Source organism: Rhinolophus sinicus, linkage group LG11, assembly GCF_036562045.2.
Source record: "Rhinolophus sinicus isolate RSC01 linkage group LG11, ASM3656204v1, whole genome shotgun sequence".
Taxonomy (NCBI): Eukaryota; Metazoa; Chordata; class Mammalia; order Chiroptera; family Rhinolophidae; genus Rhinolophus; species Rhinolophus sinicus.
In genome coordinates, this window is record NC_133760.1 from 29,027,582 (window position 1) to 29,054,393 (window position 26,812).

At 36.1% G+C, this 26,812-nt stretch overlaps 1 protein-coding gene across 8 annotated transcripts in view; it reads right to left on the minus strand.

Moving 5' to 3' along the window:
- Positions 1 to 25,297, minus strand: part of HYDIN (HYDIN axonemal central pair apparatus protein) — a 288,791-nt gene extending 263,494 nt beyond the window's left edge. For all 8 annotated transcript variants that reach the window (XR_012490131.1, XR_002139687.2, XM_074314603.1 and 5 more), the window contains exons 1-4: positions 25,222 to 25,297; positions 7,466 to 7,623; positions 5,343 to 5,468; positions 5 to 124 (exon numbers count right to left, since the gene is read on the minus strand). Coding sequence is in view for 6 of the 8 variants with exons in the window: in XM_074314603.1 (XP_074170704.1) it covers positions 5 to 124; positions 5,343 to 5,468; positions 7,466 to 7,600 (381 nt within the window). In the remaining 2 variants the exon portion in view is untranslated. The remainder of the gene's footprint in view (positions 1 to 4; positions 125 to 5,342; positions 5,469 to 7,465; positions 7,624 to 25,221) is intronic.
- Positions 25,298 to 26,812: the final 1,515 nt, after the last annotated feature.

The following is a 26,812-nucleotide window of genomic DNA, read 5'->3' on the forward strand; positions in this document are numbered from 1 at the left end:
TCACTTTGTCATTGTTCCTCAGAACCAGTGGAACTTCATAGACTTCACAGGGAGTGTAGTTCTGAAATACAATTTCTGATGGAAAAGGCTGGAATAATGCCTGATCCATGTCAATTCCTGAAAACTGCAGTTGAAAGAATAAATTAAACATATAGTCACACAGTGGCAAAATGACTGGGGAAGATAAGAAAATGTAACATAGGCCTATGGATATTAACACTAAGAACATAGGAAACAAAAAGGAGTAACTACTACAAACAATAATTGTTCTAATTAGTAAGGTGATTGTCATCAGTTTCTTTAATACAAAAAAAAAAAAAAAAAATACAACCTGTAGTGGTCCTCAGTTTAAAAACAACAACAACGGAGTCTAATGAGAACACCAATCCAAACCTCAAACCTTTTATTTCTAGTAATGGTAAATAAGGTAACTTGAACCAATTCCCCTATGAGAATAACAAGAAAAGCAGTATCAACAAACACCTGCGTGGAGGCACTAAAGAGCCAACAAGATAGTACGATTAATGTTGAAACTGTAAATTATCTCAAGCTAATAGCTTGTGTACTACCCAAAACGTTTTGAGTATTGCCATTTTTCCTTAAAAATTTATCCTATCCCACGATGTCCTCTAGGTCCCTGGCTGCAGCCTGGGACACCCTGGCACCCAGTATGGAAATTGAAGATATAAGCGTTCATCTCAATAATTTAGAAATACAAGAGCAAACACAAAAGACAAATTAAAACCCAAACAAATGAAAAAAAATGACATAACAAAAACAATAAGAGAAATTGATAAAACAGAAAACATAGATTAAAACCAAAACAAATGAAAAAAAATGACATAACAAAAACAATAGCAGAAATTCATGAAATAGAAAGTAACTAGACTATAGAAATAATAAAGCCAAAAGTTGAGTCTTCAAAAAGACTAATAAAATTGATAAAATAACTAGTAAGTCTAATCAAGAAAATAAAACAGAAGGTACAAAGAACCAATAAAAGAATGAAAATAGGGACATTACTACAGAATCTGAACCAAGTAAAAAGACAATAAATGTATATGATGTCAATAAATGTGAAAATTTAGATAAAAGGTACAAATTCCTACAAAAATGCAATTTATCAAAACTAGCACAAGAAGAAATAGAAAATACAAATAGTTCTATTACTTTTAAAGAAATTGAACTTGTAAGTAAAAATCCTTCATAGCAAAAACTCTGACCCAAATAACTTTACAAGCAAATTCTAATACACATTTAAAGAAGCTACAACTCAAATATTCTGGAAACTCTTCCAAACTCTAAATACGGAAACTCTGCCAAAGGAAAGAAAAATAAAAAATTAAATCTCCTAACTCAATTGATAATATCAGCATAACTTTCATATACCTAAGAAAGACAGTAGGAAAAAGGAAAATTATAGGCCAGTCTTACTCAAGAACCGTAGATTCAAAAAACAAAAAGCAATACAACATTAGCAAATTGAAAATCCACAATATCTAAGAAGGATAACATATCATGACCAAGTTGGGTTTATATTAGAAATTGAAGATTATTTTGACATTTGAAATTGATTAAGAAGAAACAAAGTTGTCTTTACTCCAGAAGAAAAAATTGTTTATTTACAAAATTCAAAATAACTAACCCAATAAACTGGTAGAATTAGTAAGTGATTCATCAAAGTCACTAAGTACAAGATCGACATACAAAAATCAATTATATTTCTATGTTCTAGCTATGACCCCAATAAATTTAATAAAATTTTAAGAGTATATATTACTGCGAGGAATTTTTTAAAACCTACATACATACAGGAGTATAATACCATGTTCATGAATTAAAAGACTCAGTATTTTAAAGATGTCAAGTACTCCTCAGATTGATACAAAAATTCATGAAACCCAATGAAAAAAAAAATCCCAGAATTTTTTTGGGAAATTGAAAAGCTGATTATAAAATTTATATGGAAAAGGAAAAGGACCAAGAATAGACAAGATCCATTTGAAGAACAAGATAGGAGGACTTGTTTTATCAGGTAGCAGGATTTATCATAATCATATATTTTTTAAAATTTTTATAAGAGTTTATTTGAGCCAAACTGATGACATATTCCAAGGAGCAAGATCTCAATTGTTCCCTACATTATTTAACATCGTATACTGTTACTTATCATAGTAATTAAAACAGTGAGATACTAGCACAGTATTTATCATAAATACAAATATAACAGATGAGAAAGCCCAGAAACAAATCCTTAAATATATAGATGCTTGATTTATGACAAAGGTAACACTAAAAAGCACTGGGGAAGGGATAGTTTTCCTTCAATAAATGGTGTTTTATTAAATGGATATTCCACACGAAAAATATTAATTTAATCCCTATCACACACCATTCCAAGTATATCAAAGCTCTCAATGTGAAAGGTAAAACAACAAAGTTTTCAGAAGAAAACTGAAAAGAATATCTTCATGATGTTAAAGAATGCAAAACTTTCTTTAATGGGACACAGAAAATACAAAACATAAATGAAAATATTGGTAAATTAAGTCATATTGAAATTTAAAACTTACGTTCATCAAAAGATACCCATTAGGGAATAAAAAAAGAAAGCCAAACAATAGAAGATTATTTGCAATATGTGTAATTGATAGAGGACTAGTCTCCAGAACATCTGAAGAACTTCCACAAAATCAGTAATAAATGCACACAAAAAATAAACATGTAATTGACAAAAGATGTTATCAATATCCAAATGGCTAATAAAATAGGAAAAGGTGCCCAAATCTAGAAATTGTAAATTAAACCACAGCATGACAGCTCTACACAACCAATAAAATGATTTAAAGAGATTGACAATATTAAAAATTAGCATGGATGTAGTGCAACTGGAATTCTCACACACAGCTAGTGAAAACATAAACTGGTACAGTCATTTTAGAAAACTGGCAATTATCTACCAAAGCAAAACATATGCATAGCCTATCACCTAAATATTCTACTTGTATGTATATGCCCAATAGAAATGTGTACATGTTCATTAAAAGATATGTACAAGAGTGTTTATAATAGCATCATTAATAATAGTGAAAATGTGGGGAAAAAACAAATGCTTATCAACAATAAAAAGGAAAAATAAATGTGGTATAGTCATACAATGGAATACTATACATCAATAAAAATGAATAAACTACTGCTAAACACAACATAAGTCTCAAAAACATAAAATTGAGTGAAGTTAGCCAGAAATTAACTGAATATATGAGCTGAATGTATGATCTATATAGTTCAGGTTATAGGCTGTAGCAAGAGATATAATTATGAAATTAATAATTTAAAAAGTGGGATTTAAAGCATTGTTCCCAGAAGGGGTCACCTAAGGAGTGAGTTCAGAAGGAAAAGAAGAGGTTCAAGGACCAAGAACAGGGAGCTCCAGCATTTAGTGATCAGGAAGAGGAAAAAGATCCAATAAATAAAATAAAAAAGCAACCCATGAAGTAGACCATGAAGAAAACCAAAGGAATGTGATATTTGAGATATAAGTGAATAAAAAGATACAAAAAGAAACACTAACTGTGTCCAATGCTGTGAGACAACCCAAGTATGCTGAACTGGTCAAGCTTAAGAATGAATTTTAAGAGAAACACACACACACACAAAACTTAAAGTAAGAGACACAGAAGATAGCCTGGTGTATGTAATTACAGTAAAATGAAAATGAACAGAAAGTTAAAAATGGATTAGAGAGAACATACAAGATGTAGAAGGGCAGACAAAGAAGGTCCAACACGTTCATAATTGATATTCCTAAAGAAAAGAACCAAAAATGGCATGAACAAATACTTGGTAATTCAAGAAAAACTTTGTAGGAATAAAATCAAGGTACACAATGTCTCAGGAAAAATTTAATCACATCCTAATGAAATTGTTGGACATTAAATTAGAATAAACAATCTTTGGACATACAAGATAAAAGATTAAAGTATCTGTAGTGGGGAAAACAAGCTGGCTTCATACTTTTACATACCATTATTTAAAGCCAGAAGGTAGTGAGAAAAAGGCCTGCAAAGCTCTTATTGGAAAGATGTGTGACCCAGGAATTTTATACCTAACAAATCTGCACTTCAGTATAAAGGCAACAGGCAAACATTGTAAAACATATACAATCAAGGAAATATAGTTTCCATAAGCTCTTCTTGAAGAAATTAGTAGAGGATGACTGTCACCCAACTAAAAGACAAATGAAACTCCTGAAAATAAAATAAAATAAAGTAAAATAAAATAAAAACAACTGAGTTGAAAGAAGAAAGAGAAGATGAGATATAGCAAAATGTACTAATTTCCTCATCCTTCATAGCAGTAGTCAAAATACGTTAAATCCACTCACACACACATGCACACGCACATGCAAGCAATATGCACAGAAAAATACGCCTAGTCTGGTATTAGTTATGCTGTGGGAAAGGAGCAAATAGCCCTTACTTAGGATGAATTAGCACTAGAAAAGCCATGTTCCTTGCCTCAAAGTTACAGAGTGGTTATGGGGAAAAGGATAAATAATAACTAAAGCTAGCAGTGCTCAGAGGAAAGTAAATTTTTATGCAAATCCTAGATAGGACAGGCAATGGTGTTGCAGCGAAAGCAAAAGAGTGTCAGGGTCTCATTTGTCATACGGGAAATAACTGAAAAATGCTCAGGAATAGTTTGAGGAACCCTCTAAGGAGCGAATCTTCAGCAGTCAACTGATGGAGGCTCATAGCATAATTTCTACATAAAAATTAAAACATATAATTCAAGCAATTAAAAAGCAGAAAATAAGACCTTATTTTATAACCATGTGTTCCTAAAGCCTAGAATATATGCTTTACATTAGAACATAGAAACATGTTAAAATATCTTCTTTAGAGACTAAACGGATACATTTGTTGCTGGAAATGAGCCAGAAAACAAAACAAATGCCTACTTTAATAAACAATTCTGCCCTCTTCCTATCTACTGATGACAGCTCAGGTAAAGAGGGATTTCTTGTGCTAAATATATAACTTAATTAGGTTTGGCTAATTTAATTATTGGAATTACTCCTAATCTGTAAACAATAGTGTCCAGAAGTACCTAAGAAAGAAATGTAACTAGTCAAAAGTTATTTGTACTTATTAATTGTAATTCTCTCCACATCAAATCACAGATATCAAGGTCAACAAAGGTAGAAAAAGAATGTATAAAACAAACTCAGTAATTGGTTCATTAGCACAGAAACAATAACTATTACTTACTGTTGTTCTAGAATGGTCACATTATTACAGGGCCTAACTTTATATGCAGGTATGACAGAAAGTAGCTACCTTTTGATGTGTTGTTTCCCCCATATCTAAAAGCTCGATGATCTGTGGTCGGCACATAAACCGTGTATTAGCCAGTATCTGCTCCGTGGTGAGGGACATTTCCTTCAGGAACTCTGAGGGTGTTAGCTAGAATTTAAAACAACGAGCCAAAGATTCATAAATGGTTATACTGAAACAGTGTTTTCATAAGCACCAGTAATGAATAATTTCTGTTTGCAACTTTCAGGATAATTCTGGAATGCCACTAAGTTCCCTTATAAAATATTTAAAATAACTAAAAATATAAGAGAAGTACCCATGCACTTGTGAGCTCTTTGCTCAGTAATTTGAAATGGCATGTGGTTGCTATTTCCTTATGATTTGGAAGGAATCACACAAAGGAACCTCGGGGAAAGGGGAATCAAGAAATTGCACAGGAACATGTCCAAAGAGCTTAACATTTATGCTCAGAAGAGGCATCTGAGCATAAAACTCTCTCAAACCACTTTCAGGCTTTGGAGCTACGGAGACTGAAATACTTCTATTTTTCAACTGAAGTTACAACCTGCAAGCAAAGTTTGGGGTGTTTAACTATTATATTAGGTTAAAGAGCAATCTTACAAAATGTAAAGGAACTGGGAAGTGTGATGACACTACTTAGAAATTAATCGGAACTCTTTAGAAACCGTAAGAGCACATTTAGACCTTGTTTTAAAGGAGCTCTAAGCCAATCATCAGATCTGGCTGCTAGTCATATTCACATACCCAAAGAAGAACACAAAATGTTTTAACACTTCCTAATGTTATGAGGAAAAAAAAAATGTAACCTATCATTTATCATTTGAATAACCCAACAAGGGCTTAGTTACCCAGGGCTAATCACTATTATTATTATTGTTCTGGAATGTTCTCATTATTCCAGGGCCTACTTTATTTATTTATTTATTTATTTATTTATTTATTTATTTGCTGACTTGTTTATTTATTTATTTATTTATTTAATATCAGGAAAGGATTTTTTTTAATTAAACTTGTAATTTACATACTACAGAGAGAAACCACATATCATTTGCCCAGTTTCCCCAATACTAGTGTCTTGCAAAACTATAGCACAGTATCACAAGCTGGATACGGACAGTGATACAGTCAAGACCAGCACCCAGGGCCTAATCTAGATACAAGATTACGATCATTGGCAGCAATGTAATGCTTCAGATGTGACAAGACTTTGCAAAACAATCAGAGGCATCCAATTTAGCTGATTTATTTCATCTTGGGTTAAAAATCAATGCTTTTCAAATTCACTACAGAATTATTTTCTGTGATTGAATCCATTTAAATGAAGGCATATTACGAATATAGCTTCTAACTTGTGTTTTTGGGTTTTTTAAAAATTGGAACCCAGGTTAGAATACTAAAATGTTAAGAGGCTATCAGCTGTGTTGTAATTAAAATAAAAATAAACTCTTAAAGGCAAAAAGTCAGGAGTTACCTTAAATAAGAAACAATAATCACCACAAAAGAAAATGATGATAGATTTTATTTTACTAATTGGAATGTAACTTGAGACTGCAGTAAATACTATATCTAACACTGTAAATTGCTATTGATATTTTCTATAGCATGTAGTTTATAATTCAATTCTCACCAAATCATTATAATTCATTAAAAATATAAGTATTTTTATTTTAAAAGAAAGAAAAAAATAATGTATTTTTCCTATCTACAATAGTCACTATTTTAATATTCTATGTTCTACAAATATACAAACAAAAATAACTCTTGCCAATCAACAGATAATAGATTATTTAGGTTAAAACCTATGAAATTCTGATATTTGATTGCATTTGAACTACACAAATGAGTCTTACAGGTTTCAACCAAATATTTAGAAAATCTTAATAATTTGCTTCCATAGTCTTACTCCAACTGACTACCTTAAGCCTCTACTTTGATGTATATAATTTCAAAAACTTCTCAGGCTTTAAAAGGTGCCTATGCTCTGCAACAGGCTACCCTGCTCACTAAATTTATATTATCAGTCAGTAATTCTCTTTGATATTCTGAGAATGCCAAGGAGCAGCTGTCATTCTCCTGAGGAGACTGTATTAAGTATTTTACACTGAAATTCTCTGATACATTACCATTCGGTTTACTTCTTCTTCTGTAACTACCTTTGGAATCAGGGGTGGCAAAACTTTGTTTTGGAATCCTTTAAGCATTTTGACTAATCCCATCTGAACAGCCCCCATGGATTCCTCAAGTCTTCTACTTGTCATTTTTAGTTATTTCCTTTGCTCACCTAAGAGTGAAAAAAAGTTTTAGAACAAATACAGTTAATTCCTGAATACAGGCCAGGCCACAATTTTTTTTAAAGCTTTTTCAAATATGGGGAGGTTTAGAAAATACTGATCTTCAAAAATACATCAAATGCTTGGAACAAATGCCTTAACCAAAGGTGTCTACTCCATGTAACTAGTCTAGATTTAGCCTCCTCCCAAAATTTAGGATCCCTTTTATACTAACCAAGTGATTGGGGATGAAGCTCAGGGAAGACATGGAAATACACACAGTTCTTATATTTTGGCACTTTTACCTTACCCAGATAAACAAATAAACAGTGCTCAATAAATATACTTCATAATTTGCTACTTTATCTGCTTATTTGACAATTGTCTCTCATGACATCCTTCAAACAGAAAAACAAACAAGGCCTTAGGCCTTCATAGCTGGGCAGAGAATCAAAAAAGGTAGCATGAGATGAGATGGGGAACAGGAAGTTTTTGAAGAAGTTTTGAAGTTTATCGTCTTAATAAGGTATTACACAGGTACCCTGTATATCTCCAAATCAAAGAACTATAACATCTCTCTTTGCATATCCTTCTTTATACTTTTAGCAGGACACTTGCAACTGGGGCGGGGGTGGGGGGACATTTATGACTAAGTAAGTAATTTCCGTTTTCAGTAATAGCAGGCTAGGTTATCCAACCCTGTGCCCACCCTCCAAAGAAAAACTAACTAAAAAATGCTCGATACAGGGCCGGCCCGGTGGCTCAGGCGGTTGGAGCTCCTGGCTCCGAAGGCTGCCGGTTCGATTCCCACATGGGCCAGTGGGCTCTCAACCACAAGGTTGCCAGTTCAATTCCTCGAGTCCCGCAAGGGATGGTGGGCTCTGCCCCCTGCAACTAAGATTGAACACGGCACCTTGAGCTGAGCTGCCTCCCGGATGGCTCAGTTGTTGGTTGGAGCACGGGCTCTCAACCACAGGGTTGCCAGTTCAATTCCTCGAGTCCCGCAAGGGATGGTGGGCAGCGCCCCCTGCAACTAAAATTGAACATGGCACCTTGAACTGAGCTACCACTGAGCTCCCGGATGGCTCAGTTGGTTGGAGCGTGTCCTCTGAACCACAAGGTTGCTGGTTCGACTCCCGCAAGGGATGGTGGGCTGTGCCCCCTGCAACTGGCGACGGCAACTGGACCTGGAGCTGAGCTGCGCCCTCCACAACTAAGACTGAAAGGACAACAACTTGAAGCTGAACAGCACCCTCCACAACTAAGATTGAAAGGACAACAACTTGACTTAAATAAATAAAATTAAAAAAAATAATAATTAAAAAAAAAAAAAATGCTCGATACAATGGCAAATAAAAAAACCCTAAAGTTCTTAAAAAGTTCAAAAGACAGTAAGGCATTACCAGACCAAAATGGAGGGGAAAGAGGTGCATAAGGAAAATAGATTTGAATGAAAATGTAATAAAGTACACTGAAGTAAAGCAGTAAAACAAATAAATTAATATGAAATTTTAAAAAAGGAAAAAAGATCAGAGAACAAATGATTGAACTAGAAGACAAAGGAGATCCAACATGCTATAATTGGAGCCCATGAAGAAGAAAAACAAAGTACTGGGATGGAACTAATATTTAAAATTATAACCCAAGGGGGCCGGCCTGGTGCCTCAGATGGTTGGAATACCATGCTCCTAACGCCAAGGTCACCAGTTTGATTCCCACATGGGCCAGTGAGCTGCGCCATCTACAGCTAAGATTGTGCACAACAGCTCTCCCTGGAGCTGGGCTGTCGTGAGCAGCCAGAGGTTGGCGTGAGCTGCCGTGGGCTGCTGAGTGCTGCCGTGAGCTGCTGTGTGCTGCCACAGCGGCTGCCACCATGAGCGGCCGGTGGCCAGCGTGAGTGGCCAGCAGCTGGCAAGAGCTGCAGTGAGCTGCTGTGAGCAACCGACTGATGACCGACTGCCTCAGACGAGATGGAGCGCAAGGCTCCTAATACCAGCATGGGCCAGGGAGCTGTGTCCTACACAACTAGACTGAGAAACAACAGCTTGAACCAGAGTGGGGGGGATGGTGGAAGAAACGGGGGGGGACCCCAAAAAACTATATAACTCAAGAAAAAATTTCAGAAATAAAAGGAAATATAATTAAAAGGGACCAGTATGTACCCAGGAAAATTGACCCAGAATGATCAACTCTGAGTCATTATCTTAGAAAAACTATTAGACTTCAAAGAATTTTTAAAACTCCTCATAGCCTCCAAGCAAAAAAGTAAAATAAGTTACAGGGGCAAGAGAATGAGATGTCACTGGAGTTTGAAAAAGCAACCTATGAAATGGGAAAACAGAGGAGCAACATTTTCTAAAAACTTTAAAAAGAGTGAGCCAAGGATTTTATACACAGCAAAGCTATCCTTCAATTATCATGGCTACTACAGAAAAGGAGTTTTGAACATGCAAAAATTCAAGAACTATTGTAAAGATGTTCCCTTCCTGTGGAATCTACTAGAGGATGGTCTTCATCCAACCAAAAGGTGACTGGAGAACATCGGCAAAAGGACTGATAATGAGCATTTCATGTATTTAATTGTAGGGCTAAGATTAAAGTGAAATTGAGGACATGAGGAGAAGAATAGAATTTAAACATTGTATTTTCTGACAAAATAGAAAGAATGCAATTTTAAAATAAAAGGAAAAAAGAGAAAGAAATCCAAAAGTAGAATAAGGTCATTGACAGTTGTATAAGAAATAGGAAGGAGTCAAACCATTTAACCAGATATTTGAATAAAGGAGGATTTAGGGAATTATGGTAGACAGTTCCTATGATGATTCTTGTTCCCAAGCATTCAAGTATTTGTGTAATCTCCTCCCCTTTAGTGTGGGCTGTACTTAGGTTTCTTAAAAATATAACACAGCACAAGTGATGGATGTCACTTCTGAGATTAGTTATAGACACTTCGTTCTGTCTTGGGCACTGTCTGGCTCTCTCCAATCACCAGCTGCCACACTGTGAGGACACTTGGGACGCCTATAGAGAGGCACATGTGGTGAGGAACCAAGCCCTGCCAGCAATGACATGAGTGAGCTTGGAAGTGGATCTTCTAAGGCCTGCCAACAACCATGTGAATGAACCTGAAGGCAGATTTGCCAGCCCCAGTTGAGCCTTGAAATGGTTTGTGTCTTGGCCAACAGCTTGAGTAGAAATGCATGAGAGATTCTGAGTAGGAGGCTAAGCCACACCTACATTTCTGACCCATAGAAACTGTGAGAAAACAAATACTCATTGCTTTAAGCTACTGATATTTGGGTAATTTGTCATACAGCAATAGATAACTAATATAGGCCCTGTAGAAGGTTTATATACAAAGAAAACTACTGAACATAAATATAAACCTTCCTCAATGCCAAAAGAAATTTTAGAAAAAGTAAAGAAGACATACTAAGCAAAAACAAAGCAAATGTAATACACAAAATTATTACAATATAAAATAATACGGCAAGAGACAGCATCAACATGGTGGAATAGGTAGTTAACAACGTCGGTCTCCCTCACAAAAAGACTAACTAGAAACTATCCACAGACAGGACACTTTTGTGAAGATATCTGAAGCACCCCCTTGGGTCACAGACATGGATAAACCTCAGAAACATTATACTTAGTAAAATACGTCAATCACAAAAGACCACATATTACATGAGTCCATTCACCTGAAGTGTTCAGAACAGGGAAGTCTCTAGAGAGAAAGTAAATTTAAATTTGTGGTTGCTTAGGACTGGGAGGGATGAAGGCATGGCATGTGGCGATACCAAAAAGTATGGGACTTCGTTTTGAGGTGATGAAAATAGTCTACAATTGACTGTGTTGATGATTGCATGTATTTGTGAATATACTAAAAACTGTTGAATTGTATGTACAATTTAAATGCATGAATTGTGTATGTGAGTTATATCTCAATAAAGTTGTTAAAAATACATTTTAAAACATTTAAACAATCAATTCTTAAAAATTGTAACAAATGAAACAAATGAACCTTGCTGTATATCAAGTTGGAGTCATAAACACAAAGAGAAAACAATTATTCCAACTGACCTTACAACAAAGTATTTTGACTGTATATTGTCAATAGATAGTAGTCTGTTAGTTATAACATTAGTAATAATACTTTAAAAACAAGTAGTTATACCAATATTGTTAGGAACCAAGTATTTCAGCATTTAAAAAAGTATAAAACCAAGTAAGTTCTTAAATTAAGAAACCCTATAATCTTAAATTTAAATTGAAAATATGTGTGAGCTCATGATTATTTTCTCCTTTTAAATAACCTCTCTACCGAAAAAGCCTGGAAGCAATAAAAGCCCAGTAAGTAATGGCAGTCCAGGGACATAGTGTGGTCTCAAAATAGCATTTCCCACTAAAAGGAACCACAGCTCCTTGGAGAAATGGGTAACTCGAGGTCCGGGGCACAAAATGTATAAGACAAACTTGGAACATTCTATTACACTATAAAATAAGGATGTTATCAAAGGCTACTGGGGTTGTGTCTAAAGGACCCAGAGCAAGTTGAAGGAGTTCCCATTCACCAAATATAAAACACGTTGAGCATAAAAAAACAAGTCTGCAATAAATTAGTCTCTAAAAAATCTGAGTTCAAATGATACTAAGAAAATCATTAGTCACCTTTGGAAGGTGCTAGGGTCCAAACTAATTAGTCTGGAAATAATAAAAGGGAAGAATCAACCATTTATCCTGTACTTTTTCTGTACAAATTGCATTGCAAGTTAACCAAATAGTTGATGAGGGAAAATTATTCTTCATATAAGAATTCCAGGTTATAAATGCAGAAGAAATGACGGGAAAATAATAACCATTTTATAGATCCTAATGAAATGAAGGATCATAAATGCTAAAAGCATTAAAAAGGTGTTGCTGAAGAACTTGATAACAGCTCAATAAGGCTAACAACACCTGAGCCCTCTAAATCAATCTTAACACTAAATGAATGAAAACCAGACATATTATGTGCTGCCTGACACGGTACACTGCACAGCCCCACCTATGCAGAACTATTAACAAAAATCTAAAATGAAATCTAATTAAGCCTCTAGACCTACCAGCCAGGTTGCAGGAGATATAGGGAATGGAGGAACATACATATTCTGTAAGAATATAATTAAGGCAAATCCTGAAGGTCAGAAATGTTATAAGCAAATGACCTAGTTTATTCAACTAATAAATAGCACAAGAAGGAGGGAGGGAGAGAAGGAGGGGGGGAAGTAAGGAGGGAGGGAGGAAGGGAGAGAGAGAGGGAGAGAGAGAGATGAATTAAAAGAGTCTTATACCAATCAAGTGTAAAGGGTGGACTTTGTTTGGATCATGATTCCAATAAATGAGTAATAGATAACATAAAATAATTATTGTTCTTTTTTTTGTGGGATGATACTGTGGATATGATTATTTTTTTTAAAGAAAATTCTTATCTGTTAGAGATACATACTGAGCATTTATAGGTAAAGAGAAATTATGTCTGAGAATTTCTTCAAAATACTCCAGGAAAAAATGCGGGAGAGTGGTGGTGAGTGTGGGTGTGGGTGTGTGAGGGGGAAGGATAGATGAAACAAAAATGGGAGAACGTTGGTAACTATTGAAGCTGGATTATACTATTCTCTCCACTTTTGTGCATGCTTTTAAATTTTCATAATTAAAAACATTAATACACTAAATCAATGTTTAAAAGTGGCAAGACTTCTACTACTGACAAAATAGGGTAGACATACTTGCCGTATACCAGAAATTGTCATGTACCAGAAGCAGTGTGTGACATGGAGCATTGTGATGGAGGATGATTTACCACACACTTTAAAACACACCTTCTCTCAACCATAGCTCACACCCAACTGACAGCACTGAACAAGTTGAAACTTGTCACACACTGTTACTAAGGTTCGATGCGCCGCTTCCTATATTGAAGCTCCCTGCCTTTCCATTGGATGGCACTCGGCAGCAGCATTCATCGTATTTTGTGATCACAATGGAAAGGATCCGTGTCACACATCACTTCTGGTATATGGCAATTTTTGTCAAATAAAAACATTATGGTGTGATCCCATTCACCTTATTCACTAGCTCTGGCACAGTGCAACTTCTGGCTCTTCCCCAAAGTCAGAATGATTCAGGACATCAAGGCAGCCATGACAGCGCAACTAAAGACACTCACAAAAGAGGACTTCCAGAACTGCTTCAGAAAGTGGCAATAACGATGGGATAATTGTGTTCAAAGTGAGGGGGAATATTTTAAGGGAGATTATCAGCAATGTGTCTTTTACTGTAATAATTTTTTTTAAATTTAAACTTTCACATTTTTTTATCACACTTTGTATATATGCCTAACATAGTGCCTGATACAGAGTCAATAAATATTTGTTGAATAATTGGATGGGCAGCTCAATCACTAAACCATTAATTATGTTTTCCTTCTGAAAGTTATCTTCATTTTAATAAAGAATCATTTGTCAGATATTTATTGGTTTTTACTACTCTACATCCATTAACTCTTCTTCTGGGATCAATATCCTTTTTTTCTCAGAAAAATACCCCACTCCTTATTCTAATCCTGGAGTGGTTTACCCTAATATCACAACTCCCCAGGCATAGTGACAAGGCAAATGACCCAAGTCAAAGCAATCAGAGCCAATGAGGCTTAATTCTGACTTTATTGAAACTACTGAAAAAAAGACATGCTTTCTTTCCATTGAGGTTTCTGAGAAGGGGGATACGAGCTTGAAGTTGATGGCATCCTTCTTGCCCTTATGAAGGGAGAGGCTGTCTACGAATGAAGACACACAAAAGAAAGCAGTGCCAAGAGACAATTCCGATGACATCATTTGAATCCTTAGATCCAGGCAGGAACTTGAGTTATCTGAGCCAATAAATGTTCTTTGACACAAGTGTCATATGAGCTGGCCACAGTCTCTTGACAAAGTGAATTCCTTATAAATAATTGCAGTCCATCTATTATTTGTAATGTATTACGATAGCATGAATAACTTGAGAGCCATTCAGACCATAACTTGCAAAAGCACTTTTTGGTCTTGTTCATTTTGTCAAATATGCTCATTTAAACATGACAGACAAGCTATTTTAAATCCATGTTTGCCTTACTAAAATATAATAACTTTCAATTTATATGCCACTGATTCTATCACCACCAGAGTCTAAAGACTGGTAGGCTTGTGAAATTGCCTTTGGTTTCTACAGCTATTACAAATGATGAATGTTCATTTGGAGAATTTGTTTCAATACACACATATACATACACACACACTACAGCTATTACAAATGATGAATGTTCATTTGGAGGATTTGTTTTAATTCACACACACACATTACTTAAGATAATCTATTTTATAAGCTTTGTATGAATGAAAGAAAGGCAATTCATATTATCACAAGGAAGAAGAGATATTTAAATTACTACTCATTGATAACTAAACTTCCTAAATTGGGATCCAACCATCAAATCAATGAGGGCTTATTCATATTTAATATCAACAATAGATGTAATGGTCCCCTCCTGCTAAATGTTAATTTAGCAAAAATTAAAATGTAAAAAAAAAAAAAAAATTAAGCCGCAGTCTACCATTTCTTAGTGACTCCTTTGTGGCAATAGATTGGGCATGGGGGGTTATCACTTTGTGAGGAGTGAAATGTCTAACTATTGCATTGTTTTGTACACCTGAAACTAATAAAAAAATCTTGGGTGTATTAATATCCTTTTGTAACATTTAACAACAATCCTTAATTCAGTCAAACTTTCCTCCAGGATGCTGTATCAATTCTTCTAATCTATAGAATTTTCTAACATGAGAAAAGATCTTCTTATATGCCTATAATGGGATTAGTTTTCTTAAATCTATTTATCTTACTTGAATTCAAGAATGTGTACTCAATTAAGAATACTCTTTAACAGCTTTTAACTCTTCTTAACAATCTACTCTTTAAAGGACTTCTTTTGACTGTCCAGTATAATTTCCTCCTCCTATTCTCCTTCCTGTAAGAACCCGCTGCCCTGTCCAGAAGGGGTGGGCAGATCTGGCCAATCATAGTATCTTATTCTCCTATGCTCTGGGAATCTGTGACCCTAATAATGCCAATCAGAATGCTTTCCATGAATGATAGCTGGACACTGAGAAAGAAAAGTTTTTTCCTTTGGACTTGCTGGGCTGAAAATAAATTTAAAGCTATTTATTAGCAGCCATCTTCCTCGTCAGATGAAGAAGGCTTTCTGCAGAACAAAGCCAAGGAGATAAAAGCAGAAATGTGAGCAGGATGGATAGATGACAGGAGAGGAGAAAGATGAATATAAGTGAATTAGAGTGGTATTGAAAGCAATTCTAAATTTTGAGGTCCTGTTATCTGTGGCTCTTCTTTTGATTCTATGAGCTATCCTAGTGTCCTAACTAAATGGACGAAGAAATTCCTTATTTTGATTAAGCTGTATTGAAGTTTGAGGTAACTTTCTGTCACTTGAAATCTAGAACTCTCTAGTGATAATTGTTTTATATTTTTAGAAATCATACATTTACCTGAAATTTATTCCTGGAGTTTATTAGGAAGATCTGCAAATAACTACTATGCAATGGTGTGAGTTGCTATTTCCAAAGCAAGTTGAAAATGCCCCATTTCTATTAAAACAGGAGAGAATAAGCATATATATTTTGCACTTACATATAATGCATAGATTAATTCATCTGTACCATCAAATGTAACATTAAGGATGCCCAGAAATCTGGAAATCATGAAAACTCATTGGATTTTTGGATTAGGTAACACAGGACAGGTAATTCCATACACAAATTATTCTGCTCTTACCAATCCCACATTTAAATATAACTCGCATATAGCAAGTTCTCTGCAAAATCTCACATGGATCCAAAAATTCCAGGTCATCTGGAATGTGTGAGTCCAGAAGAGATAACTGGAAATATTTTTTTTCAGATTTTAAAGATGAAAGTCTATAGAGGGTTACAGAGAAAATCCTTTACAGAAAACTCATACATTTTACAGGTATTTTCTCCAGGTACTAACAACTTAAGAGTTATTTACAAACATTATTTAAACGTGATCTTATTTGTTAACCAAATTCTTCTGACAAAAATAATGCCTGGGAATCAGGTTTCCTTTCACAGAAAATGTTTGGACTCCCTTTAGTAAAGCCATCTATACACATAAGAGCAAACTTGGATTTACTCATTGACCCTTCCATGGCCCCAACTGACATCAATGAAGAAAGGAACTAGTGCTTTCATCAATCTCCTCCAGCCATTAGGGATGTGGCAATTCCCAAAGGCAAGTGAACAGCAAACTAGCTTGACCCTGGCTCAATCGAGGGCTTTCAATACTGATCACTGTCTCATACGTTCCCACTGGCAGATACTTGTTAAATGCTGCATGTCTACCTATTATTAAAATGCCAAATGTAATTCCTATAATTTTTACTAGATGGCTATCATAACAGAATTCAGTAATGAAAACCAATGACAGAGATTGGTTACATACTATACCATTGTACTTGAGTTGTCTGGCATATAACAGAACCATTTTTCTTCTCTCAGTTATCACACTGGTAAATAGTGAGTAGGAATTCTTAGTGCATTGCTTTCACAGGGGTTGACCAGATTGATTCCCATTAAAAGTATGAAACATATCTGTGTCAGGCCTACATCCCTAATAGGGACAACAATAAAATATTCTTCTATAATTAAAGAGGATTTCCATTTCCAATATTGGCAGGTAACAGGTTAATTGAACCAACCATTCATTGTGAGCACAACTAAAAGCTCTAAGTGAAAAAAAAATTTAATATCCTTAAAAGTATTAACAAGCTATGAAGATAATAAGCAATTACCAAAATCTAAAGGGAATCAAACACCAGAGAAGTAAGTAAAGCACTAGAAATCCATAGGTACTTTTGCCTTAAGGGCATTTGCTAATTAAAAAAAATGGTTTTGGTGATCTTGCTGGGCAACAAGATATAAGTCAATGATTAAAGTCTGCTCAAAATGGGAAGTATAATGAGAGAGTCTTCTTCCCTTTAGGTTGGGATTCAAAATCAAAACTGGACACTGCATCACTATCCCCAGAAAGCCATAGTAAAACTTGATATAGTGCAAAGCAGAGAAGAGAATAAAAAGGAAAAAGAAGGGAAAAAAATACCCCAAAAGTTGGGGTCACTTCTACTCAAATTTGTACCCCAGGTCCATACCACTTAAATTGTCTACAGAATGTCAAACCATGAGCTAGGGTAGTCCCAGACTAACAGATCCTGAGGTGCTTGGCAGAAGCAAATATAAATCTCCTATGGAGGAAGGCACCATCATACCTGCCCTCAAAAAAGAAAAATGCCTACAAATAACATTTCAAGGACAAAGAGGAACAGAAATAAGCAAACACACAAGGAAACAAGACACAATGAGCAATATTAGCAGAAACTAAAGATGGCAGAAAGACCATCAAAGGCTTCATATTGGGGACTTATTAGATACAGACTATAAAACAACTATGTTTACTGTGTTCGAAGTACTAACAGACGCTTGAAGATATCTTCAGAGCACAGGAATCTATTTTTTTTTTGGAAATAATACAGCAATTCTGTAAAACAACTGGACTCTTCAAAAACCTCAATGTCCTAAAAAACAAAATCCAACAAAACCCCCCAAATCTTAAGAGAACTCTTGTAATACTAAAGGAAACTAAAAAGCTTAAAAAAATCAATGCAGCATATGAACCTCAACTAGATCCTGGGTTTAATTAAAAATTTGGAAACCATTATATGGGACATTATTGAAAATTTGAGAAAATGTGAATATACTGTATCAATTTTAAGTTTACGGATTGTGATAACAGTACTGTGGTTCTGTAAAAGAATGTTCTTAGTCTTAGGAAATACCTGCTAATGCATATAAAGAAATAGTCATGATATCTCCCATCTGTAAGTCATAAACTTACTTTCAAATGGTTCAACAAAAAAAGAGAGAGAGAGAAATAAAGCAAATGTGTGGCAGAATGTTAACAACTGATGATTCTAAGTAAAGGGTATTTAGGTACTAAATACCTATATAGCAGATGTTTTAAAATTTTAAATAGAACATATAGCAAAGAAAGATACAGTAACTAAATTTAGATATTTCTTGGAAAAGTTAAAAGCATATTTTAAATAACTGAAGACAATATAACTAAACTAGAAAATAGATCAGAAGAAATATGCAGGTCAGCAACATGGGGTGACAAAATAAAAAAGAAAAGAAAATCCAGCAAGTAAAGCTAAGAGACATGGAGGACATAGATGTGATATCATTGGAGCCTTTAATGACAGAAGAGAGATGAGTGAGAGGCAATATCTAAAATATAATAGTTGAGAATCTTACTGAAATGTTGAAAAAGACCATATATAGATTCAAGCCCAACAAATCCCAAGCTAGATAGATGGGATGGTGGGAGGATCCACTCCTAGACTCATCCTAGAGTGAAGAAAACCAAAAATAAAGAGAAAAATCACTAAAGGAGCCAATTAAAAAGACAGATTATCTTAAAAGGAGCCATGGTTAAATTGAGAACTAATTTCTCAATATAATGGAAGCCAGAAGATGGTAGAATGATGCATTCAAATGTGTTAGAAGAAAAAACTGCCATCTTTTAATTCTATAACCAGCAAATGTATCTTCCAAGAGTAAGGGCAAATTAAAGGCAATTTTAGACAAACAAATATGGGAAGATTCACCCTAGTAGACCTTCTTCACACTTAACCAATTAGCATTGACTGTGAATTTAACCTACACTGAAATATAAGATTCTGTTTTCCAGTATACTATTATTCTCTCAAACAAGCCATCCAATAAGTCATCAGAATAATGTACAACTATGGCTGAAAATGATTTTGAAATGGTTAATACACAAATTTACCCCATTTGAAGTCTCAATGATGCTCCAAGCTGTCATTTGTATATGTTCACGAATATATGTACCTCCATACTGCTATACCACTTTCCCAAAATGAGGAACTCAAATAATCAAACTCAGCAGGGATCTCATTTGTCCCTGACTCATAGTAATATAAGTCTATCCTATGGTTCTGTATTAATTACTTTACAAATAGAAATACCATTATCCATATATAAATCGCACTTCTAAACAAAACAAAACAAAAATCCATGAGTGGTGACTTCACACAAAACTGGTTAAATTTAGGGACTCATTTGTAAAGGTCAGTGTCCTTTGCTGCAAATCCACTTCTCATGCATATGAGAAGTTTAACCTGCCCTCTGGTGCTGGGCATAATTAACCAGCTGCATCCTCATAATAAGGTGCAGATGGTTAATTACACCAGCAAATAACTGCTTACTTGTGGGCACAAAAACCCTGTACCTAAAAATCACTGAAAGTGTACTTGGACCTATTTGTGCTCATGCAAACAAAACACTTATGTCCAAGGTTTCATCTGTGAGAAGATCACCACAGGCTCCAACTCCACTGCTCTAGGGGACACTCATTAACTCTGCTGGGGTCTGGTTCCAGGGCCCCACTGGCCACAAAGCCATATTACAACCACTGAAATATTTCATAGGGTGCTAAACCCTTGTCAGAAAATCTCCTAAAGTTAATTTGCTGTAATAGGAATTATAAATAAGGTGAAAATTTGGCTTCCCTAGAACCCAAAATAAATTCTATATTTTTTAGATTAAAAACTCTGAAATGAAAGAATTTTTTTTCACAAACATGTCAACATTAGTTGTCTTAGGAAGAAAAACAAAAGACTCATTTATCCGTCCTTTTGAGGAATTTCATGGGCTAGCTGTACTCCCAGAATTTAGAAAGCCCTATTAGACACAACACATCCAATGGTTGCTAGAGGCTGTTCCAAAGATCACATTTTAAAAAGTATTCTATTGCATGGCAATAATAGGATTCAGGGGAAAAGCAGAAAAGGGGTAACTACTTCCTAAACCCCAAGCTTGGAAGTCCTCTGCCAGCTGCAAAGCTCTCAGTTTGCAGGGGTCAAAATGACAGGGATGGGGAACAGAACACTAATCTACTCGAATCTGCACAGAACCTTTCCTCTGAAGAACCCATAGGATGTGATTCTATTCAGTTTAATTGTATGTTGGGAAAGAGGAAAAGCAGCTTGCCATGATTTTAATTGCTAAGAACACACTATCTTTTTAGGAACCATCTGTTTAATTGTAATTACAAACAGCGATGTAAAAACACAAATGATTAACAAGTACAAAGCTTCCCTGCCAGTAACAGTTTTAACACAACAAGCCACACTGTGCAAGAGTATGTTACCATTTCCCTCTCTGCAATATTTCATTATTTAGCAACTGACAGCCTAACATTTATTACAGAATCTCACTCTGGTAAAGCTAAAGTTATTAATTAGTATTTTTAGATTACTTCCCTCTGTTATTCCTTTTTATTAAACTTTAATTCCCTCTGACATGACAGGGATTATATCAGAAATGAAATACAAAAGGTCCCTTTTTCTCCACCTCCTGCTAAAACCTTTGAGGTTTCATATAATACATATCACCTATAATTAATTACCAGGGACATTCCAAAGTATTGCAAGACTAATTTTTTGGCTCTCATAAACACAAATTTCTGCCTTCCTGGTTTTGAAATATGTTTACCACACTGTTATTATTTTAAAAGACACAAGTATTGTTAATTGTTTTCAGGCATGAATAAAAATAGCTTAACCTTGAAATTTATTTTAATTACGGACTTTTCAAAGCCACTGCTGCAAATGTGGGTGGATTGTTTGTAGTAAAAAAAAAAAAAAAAAAAAAGGCAAGCATCAACAACATAGTGGTAGAGAACATAGAATTAGACTCAGTTATCTAACTTGGGCTCAATAGTAGTTTAAAGAACTAAAAACACACACAGTGCAGTCAGATCATAACATTATTAGAGCAACCTTACATTCAGGACATTTTAGGTAGCCTATGAAAGCAAGGAGATGCCATTTCAAAATAAAATGCAAGAAACGTATGAAATGCCAGTGAAATTACAAGCAATTTCCTTCTTGGTCATTTCATACAGTTTTTGTTAAAGTCAACCATGTTGACTTTTTTTGGTGTTCATTTTAAGATGAAGAACACCACTTTAACAATACCATACGCTCCGACAAGCCTGTCAATAGAGCACAGAACATTTTCTAAGAAACCACTCTCCTACACAAAGGATAAAAACGACCCTTAAAAAAAAAATCAGAGAATGAAAGCACTTTAAATCCTCAAAGAAAGAAAAGGCTGACTGCACAGTTTTTCAAATTAAATTGTAATACAGACATTTTGTGATATGTCAATCCCTCACTTATCCTTCTCCGCCCAAGCGCAGTCCTTCTAGCCATGATCCTACAATTGTTTTTTGCCTTGTTTCAAGCCCTCATCCCCCTCGCAAGACGTTTTATAGAAAGAGCAGCCAGACGCTAAGTGCCTCTGCAGCGTTGATGAGGAAACAGAACTTGAAAGAAATCACTTGAGAGGAAGAGCCTACTCTCAGGAACCAGCTGCTTCTTCACTTTTAATGATCACGTATCTTACCATCCCCTGCGTTCTGAATGTGCTCATCCTAAACCACTGATCTTTCACCTTTGAGGTCCAAGGCCCACTGGGAATTGAATAAAAGCTATGAACACTGGCCCCCAAAAGATGAACATAATCATAAACTCTAAAGGTCCACACACCCAGGGTCACGAACCGCTACTTTACACAGATCCCAAAGCATACCAGTTAAAATGCGGTTTCAATACTCACAGGCTATGTAGGTTTCTTTCAAACTTGATGAGCGTTTTCATGTTCTAAATGTTTTTGCTGCTAGAATGGAGTTGTAGATAGCACAATCCACAAAAGAAAAAAATGATAAATTTGACTTCATCAAAATTCAAAAACTTTTAACTTTAAAAGACAATTCAATAAGAAGACAAGTGAATAAGACATGGACAAAATATGAACACAAACTTCACCAAAGAATAGATAGGATAACAAATTAAGTACATGCTCTTCAATATCACTAGTCATCAGGGGAAACGCAAATTTAAAACAGAATGAGATACCACTACACATCTACAAGAATAACTAAAATTAACAAAATTGTCACTTGCTATAGAACAAGTGAAACTCTCATACCATGCTGGTGAAAATGCAAAATGGTACAGTCACTTTGGAAAGCAGTTTGGGAGTTTTCTTATACACTTAAACATAGTAAGTATATACTATGGTATACTTACCACAGAACCTAGCAATCTCACTTCCAGGTATTTATCCAGAAAACAAAACAAAACAAACATATGTCAACACAAAGACTTGTGTGTGAATGTTTATAGCACTTATTTATTCATAATCACCCAATACTGGAAGTAACCCAAATGTCCATCAATTGGTGGTATAGCCACTCAATTGAATAGTACTCAGCAATAACAAGGAATGAAATATTGTTACATGCAACAATGAACAAATCTCAAATGTAACGGTTAAATAAAGCAAGCCAGACAAAAAGTGCTATGTATTTTAAGATTCCATTTATATGGTATTCTGGAAAACAGAGAGACAGAAATTAGACCATTGGTTGCCGGGGGCTGGACGTGGGGACAGGGGATTAGCTCCAAATGGGTACAAGGGAACTTTTTGAGCTAATGGAATCATTCTATACATTTATGTGGTTATATGACTATTATTTTTCAAAACTGACAGAACCATACACCTGAAATTAATGAATTTGATAGTATTTAAATTACACATCATAAACCTGACTTTAAAAAAATAGCTAAGAACATAGAGAGAAAATATTAATTTAAATAATATCTCAATATAGCATAAAAGTAGCAATATCCAGGGTATGTGCAGTACTCCCTACAAATCAATACAAAAACAAGAGTCCAATTTAAACTGGACAGAGATACAGACAGGCAATCCACAGAAGCAAATAATTAATTAACAGCTAGATTTCACTAGTAATCTGGCAGATGTAAATTATAACAAAGTGATAACCATTACTTTCCCATCAGAAAGACAAAGTTTTAAAAGACGACAATACCAAGTGTTTGATGCCTATGCAGGGCAAGTATTATCTCTATAATAAGACCCCAAAAGAGTTGTTATCAGTTGGGATGATGGCATTTCAACTATATTCACACTTAGCTAAATCAAAAGATGGGGGGAAAAAACCCTTTGAAATAGTTGGGTGATTGTCTTTGCCGGTCCAATCAGTGGGCTGTAGAATGAGGTGAGATGGTAGTCCCGAAAATGCTAGTGTTGTTTTCATCAGTGCTGGCACAAACAGTCCAGTTCGGACTGTGGAGACCACAGAAGGTATGCAAGAAGGATTCTAAGGATTTACCACCCCACCAAGCAAACAGTGATGTCCAGACAGCCACTTAAATAATGACAGCCTCCCTCAACATTCTCGAAGAAACTGAAGTATGAAATGAGGGCCACAGCAATATTTAGAAGAACAAAGATATCATGGAACTGATACATTTCTTTCTACTAATTTATGGTGACAAATAGGAAAAGTTTATAAATTATAACTTTATGAAATGTGTCTAAATATTCCCAGAATTAAAGGTTTTCAATGGTGCGATTTCTGAATTAGGTTGCTCCCAGGTGACTTAAGGGATTTTCCAGGGATATTTTTGACTGTGTTCAACTCTGACCTTAGCACTGACTTCTGAACCTAATATAGTAAAACGTGACTCCACTGCATAAGCTCATCAAGGGCACAGATCCTGTCTTAATAATGTTTCTTTCCTGCTAAACACCTAGGTTAGTACTGGACATAACGTAGGACCTCGATTACTTTAAGGAGTAAAGAAAAGGAGAGTGGGAAAGAAGCATGTGATGAAATAGATACTTGCTGAAGTATTCTTAAATGAAAAGGACAAGACCCAGTAGAGGCAGGGAGCAAGGTAAACAGGTGAGCACATAGAGGACCGGGTTGTAGCACAGATGGTGGTTAACAGTCATAGCAACAGCCACTCAGTAGCCCTGACCATGGGGCACTTGCTGAGCCCAGGCGGCTCAACTGTAAAGGCGGTTAATCATCATAGTCACGTCACAGAACCGCTGTGGCTGTGAAATGAAACCATCCAGGTGAAGTTACATCTGAGGGTGTGAGAACAGTCATTCTGAGAAGGAAGAGGGGAGGGAGAGAGGGAGAGGGTGTGGCACCCCATTTTCTTTGTGAGGAAATACGGGAAATGATTTGTCCAAGGCCTCGTGGCTAATACCGTAAGAGGTGAGAAGCAAGGCAAACACCCAGGTCTGCCGTCCTCCTACACCTGGCGCTTGCTACCTGTCTGGCTGGGGAATCCCAAGAACCGAAATCGCAGGTTCCACTATTTTAATGGGGGTGAGGAGAAGGGACCAGGGGAGGAGTGGAGTCTGGAAAGCCCCCGAGACGAAGGGCAGGGAGATAAGGAGGGGACGCCCGGCCAGTCCTCATGCTTCTCACACTGTGACCCCATAATCAATGCTAGGACTTCCGACCCCGGTGCATCCCCCCCCCACCCCAGTCAATTCCACGCCCCATTCCCCGCCAAGATCCCGCGTCCAACTCACAGACGCCGCAGTTCAAGGGGATCCCCACCCGGCTCCAAGCCGCTGGCTCTCTTCCCGCGCTGCAGGGTCAGGAACTGTTGCCATCTGTTGCCACAGCAACCACAGAGTCCTGCATAGTCTAGCAAGCCGTGCGATGATTGGAGAAGGCAAGCGTCCATAGAAACGCCCCGGCAACGATGCTTGATGAGAAAGAATTTGGTTTTCAAGAATTCCTGGGGCACTGTCTCTTCCCAAAGGCACCTATCCTACTTCTTTAAAGGTGCTTCATGCATAATCTTATTTAACACTTGTCTCCCCGTGTTGCTGTGAGGGCTCTCATTTCTACAAGAATTTTTAACTTGGGGTCCTTTTACCTCCACAGAAGCTCCATGAACCCCCTTATGTTATATGCAAAAGTTTGTCCATTTACCCAGTAGGATCGTCCATAACTGTAGATTCTCACAGGAGACAGAACCAGAACCCAGATTGAGGAACGCCCAGGACAGTCCAAGAGAACTTCTACATGTATTAACCCCATCTTCCTTCTCAGAGAACACAGATAAAAACAATGCCGTTCTTCCCAGACTTCATTTTGATTCTGGCTTCACTCAAATTCTGCCTTAAGACATTTTCCAGACTTTTAGTAAGTCTTGCTTTCATCCATTCATTCATTCAATAAACATCTATTGATCACTAATTATGGGTCATACATTTGTCATAGAGGCACTTTTCTAGCCACTGGAAGGTAGCAATTGTCAAGACAGAGTCCCTAATTTCTTAGTTTTCCCTATGGTGTAGGAGACCACTGATGAGTAAACAAGATCATTTCAGATTGTGATAATAAACAAAAGGTGGTGATATGATGAAGAGTGTGTAAGGTGATAAGCCCAGTAGTAGGGTAGTCACAGAAGTCCACATTGAGGAGATGGCATTTGCACTGAAACGTGAGAAGAGCAAGGAAGAAGCAACACAAGCAAAGGAAACAGAAAGTTAAAAGAAATGAATTTGGGGTGTTACAGTAAATGAAAAGCCAATGTGGCTGAGAAGGAGAGAGCCTGTAGGGCTGTGGTAAGAAACAGTCCCCTAACTCTTCAAAGAACTGGTTACTTCTCCCTACTCCCTTGCTCCTTCATCCCCAATCACATCCTATCTTGTCACCCCCATTTTTTCCTTCATAGCCCTTGTTATTTTTATGGTCCGTGAGCTCCACAGGTCAGAGTTGTTCAACACAGTATCCCCAGCACCCCAAATAATCAACCCGGCATGGACACGAAATAAAAATCTGTCGACTGCATGAATCTCCATATCACAATACTGGGAATGATGGTAGATCGTGGGAACAAGACAAAGACACCTCAGTCTCCTTAGAACTTAAATGCTCATGGGATAAGTGAATTACAAACAATGTAGACAAACTAAATGTGCGCAGAATTGACTGATTTAGACTGTAAGTGCTGTGGGAAGCCATTGAACAATTTCCTGGATAATTTTTTCATTCTATTATATTTCAGTCCAATTTCACAAACGTCAAATACCTACTGTATGCCAAGCACTGAGGTATATAATGACCAAGAAGAACGCCAATCTTGCCTGTAGAGCTTTCAGTCTACTG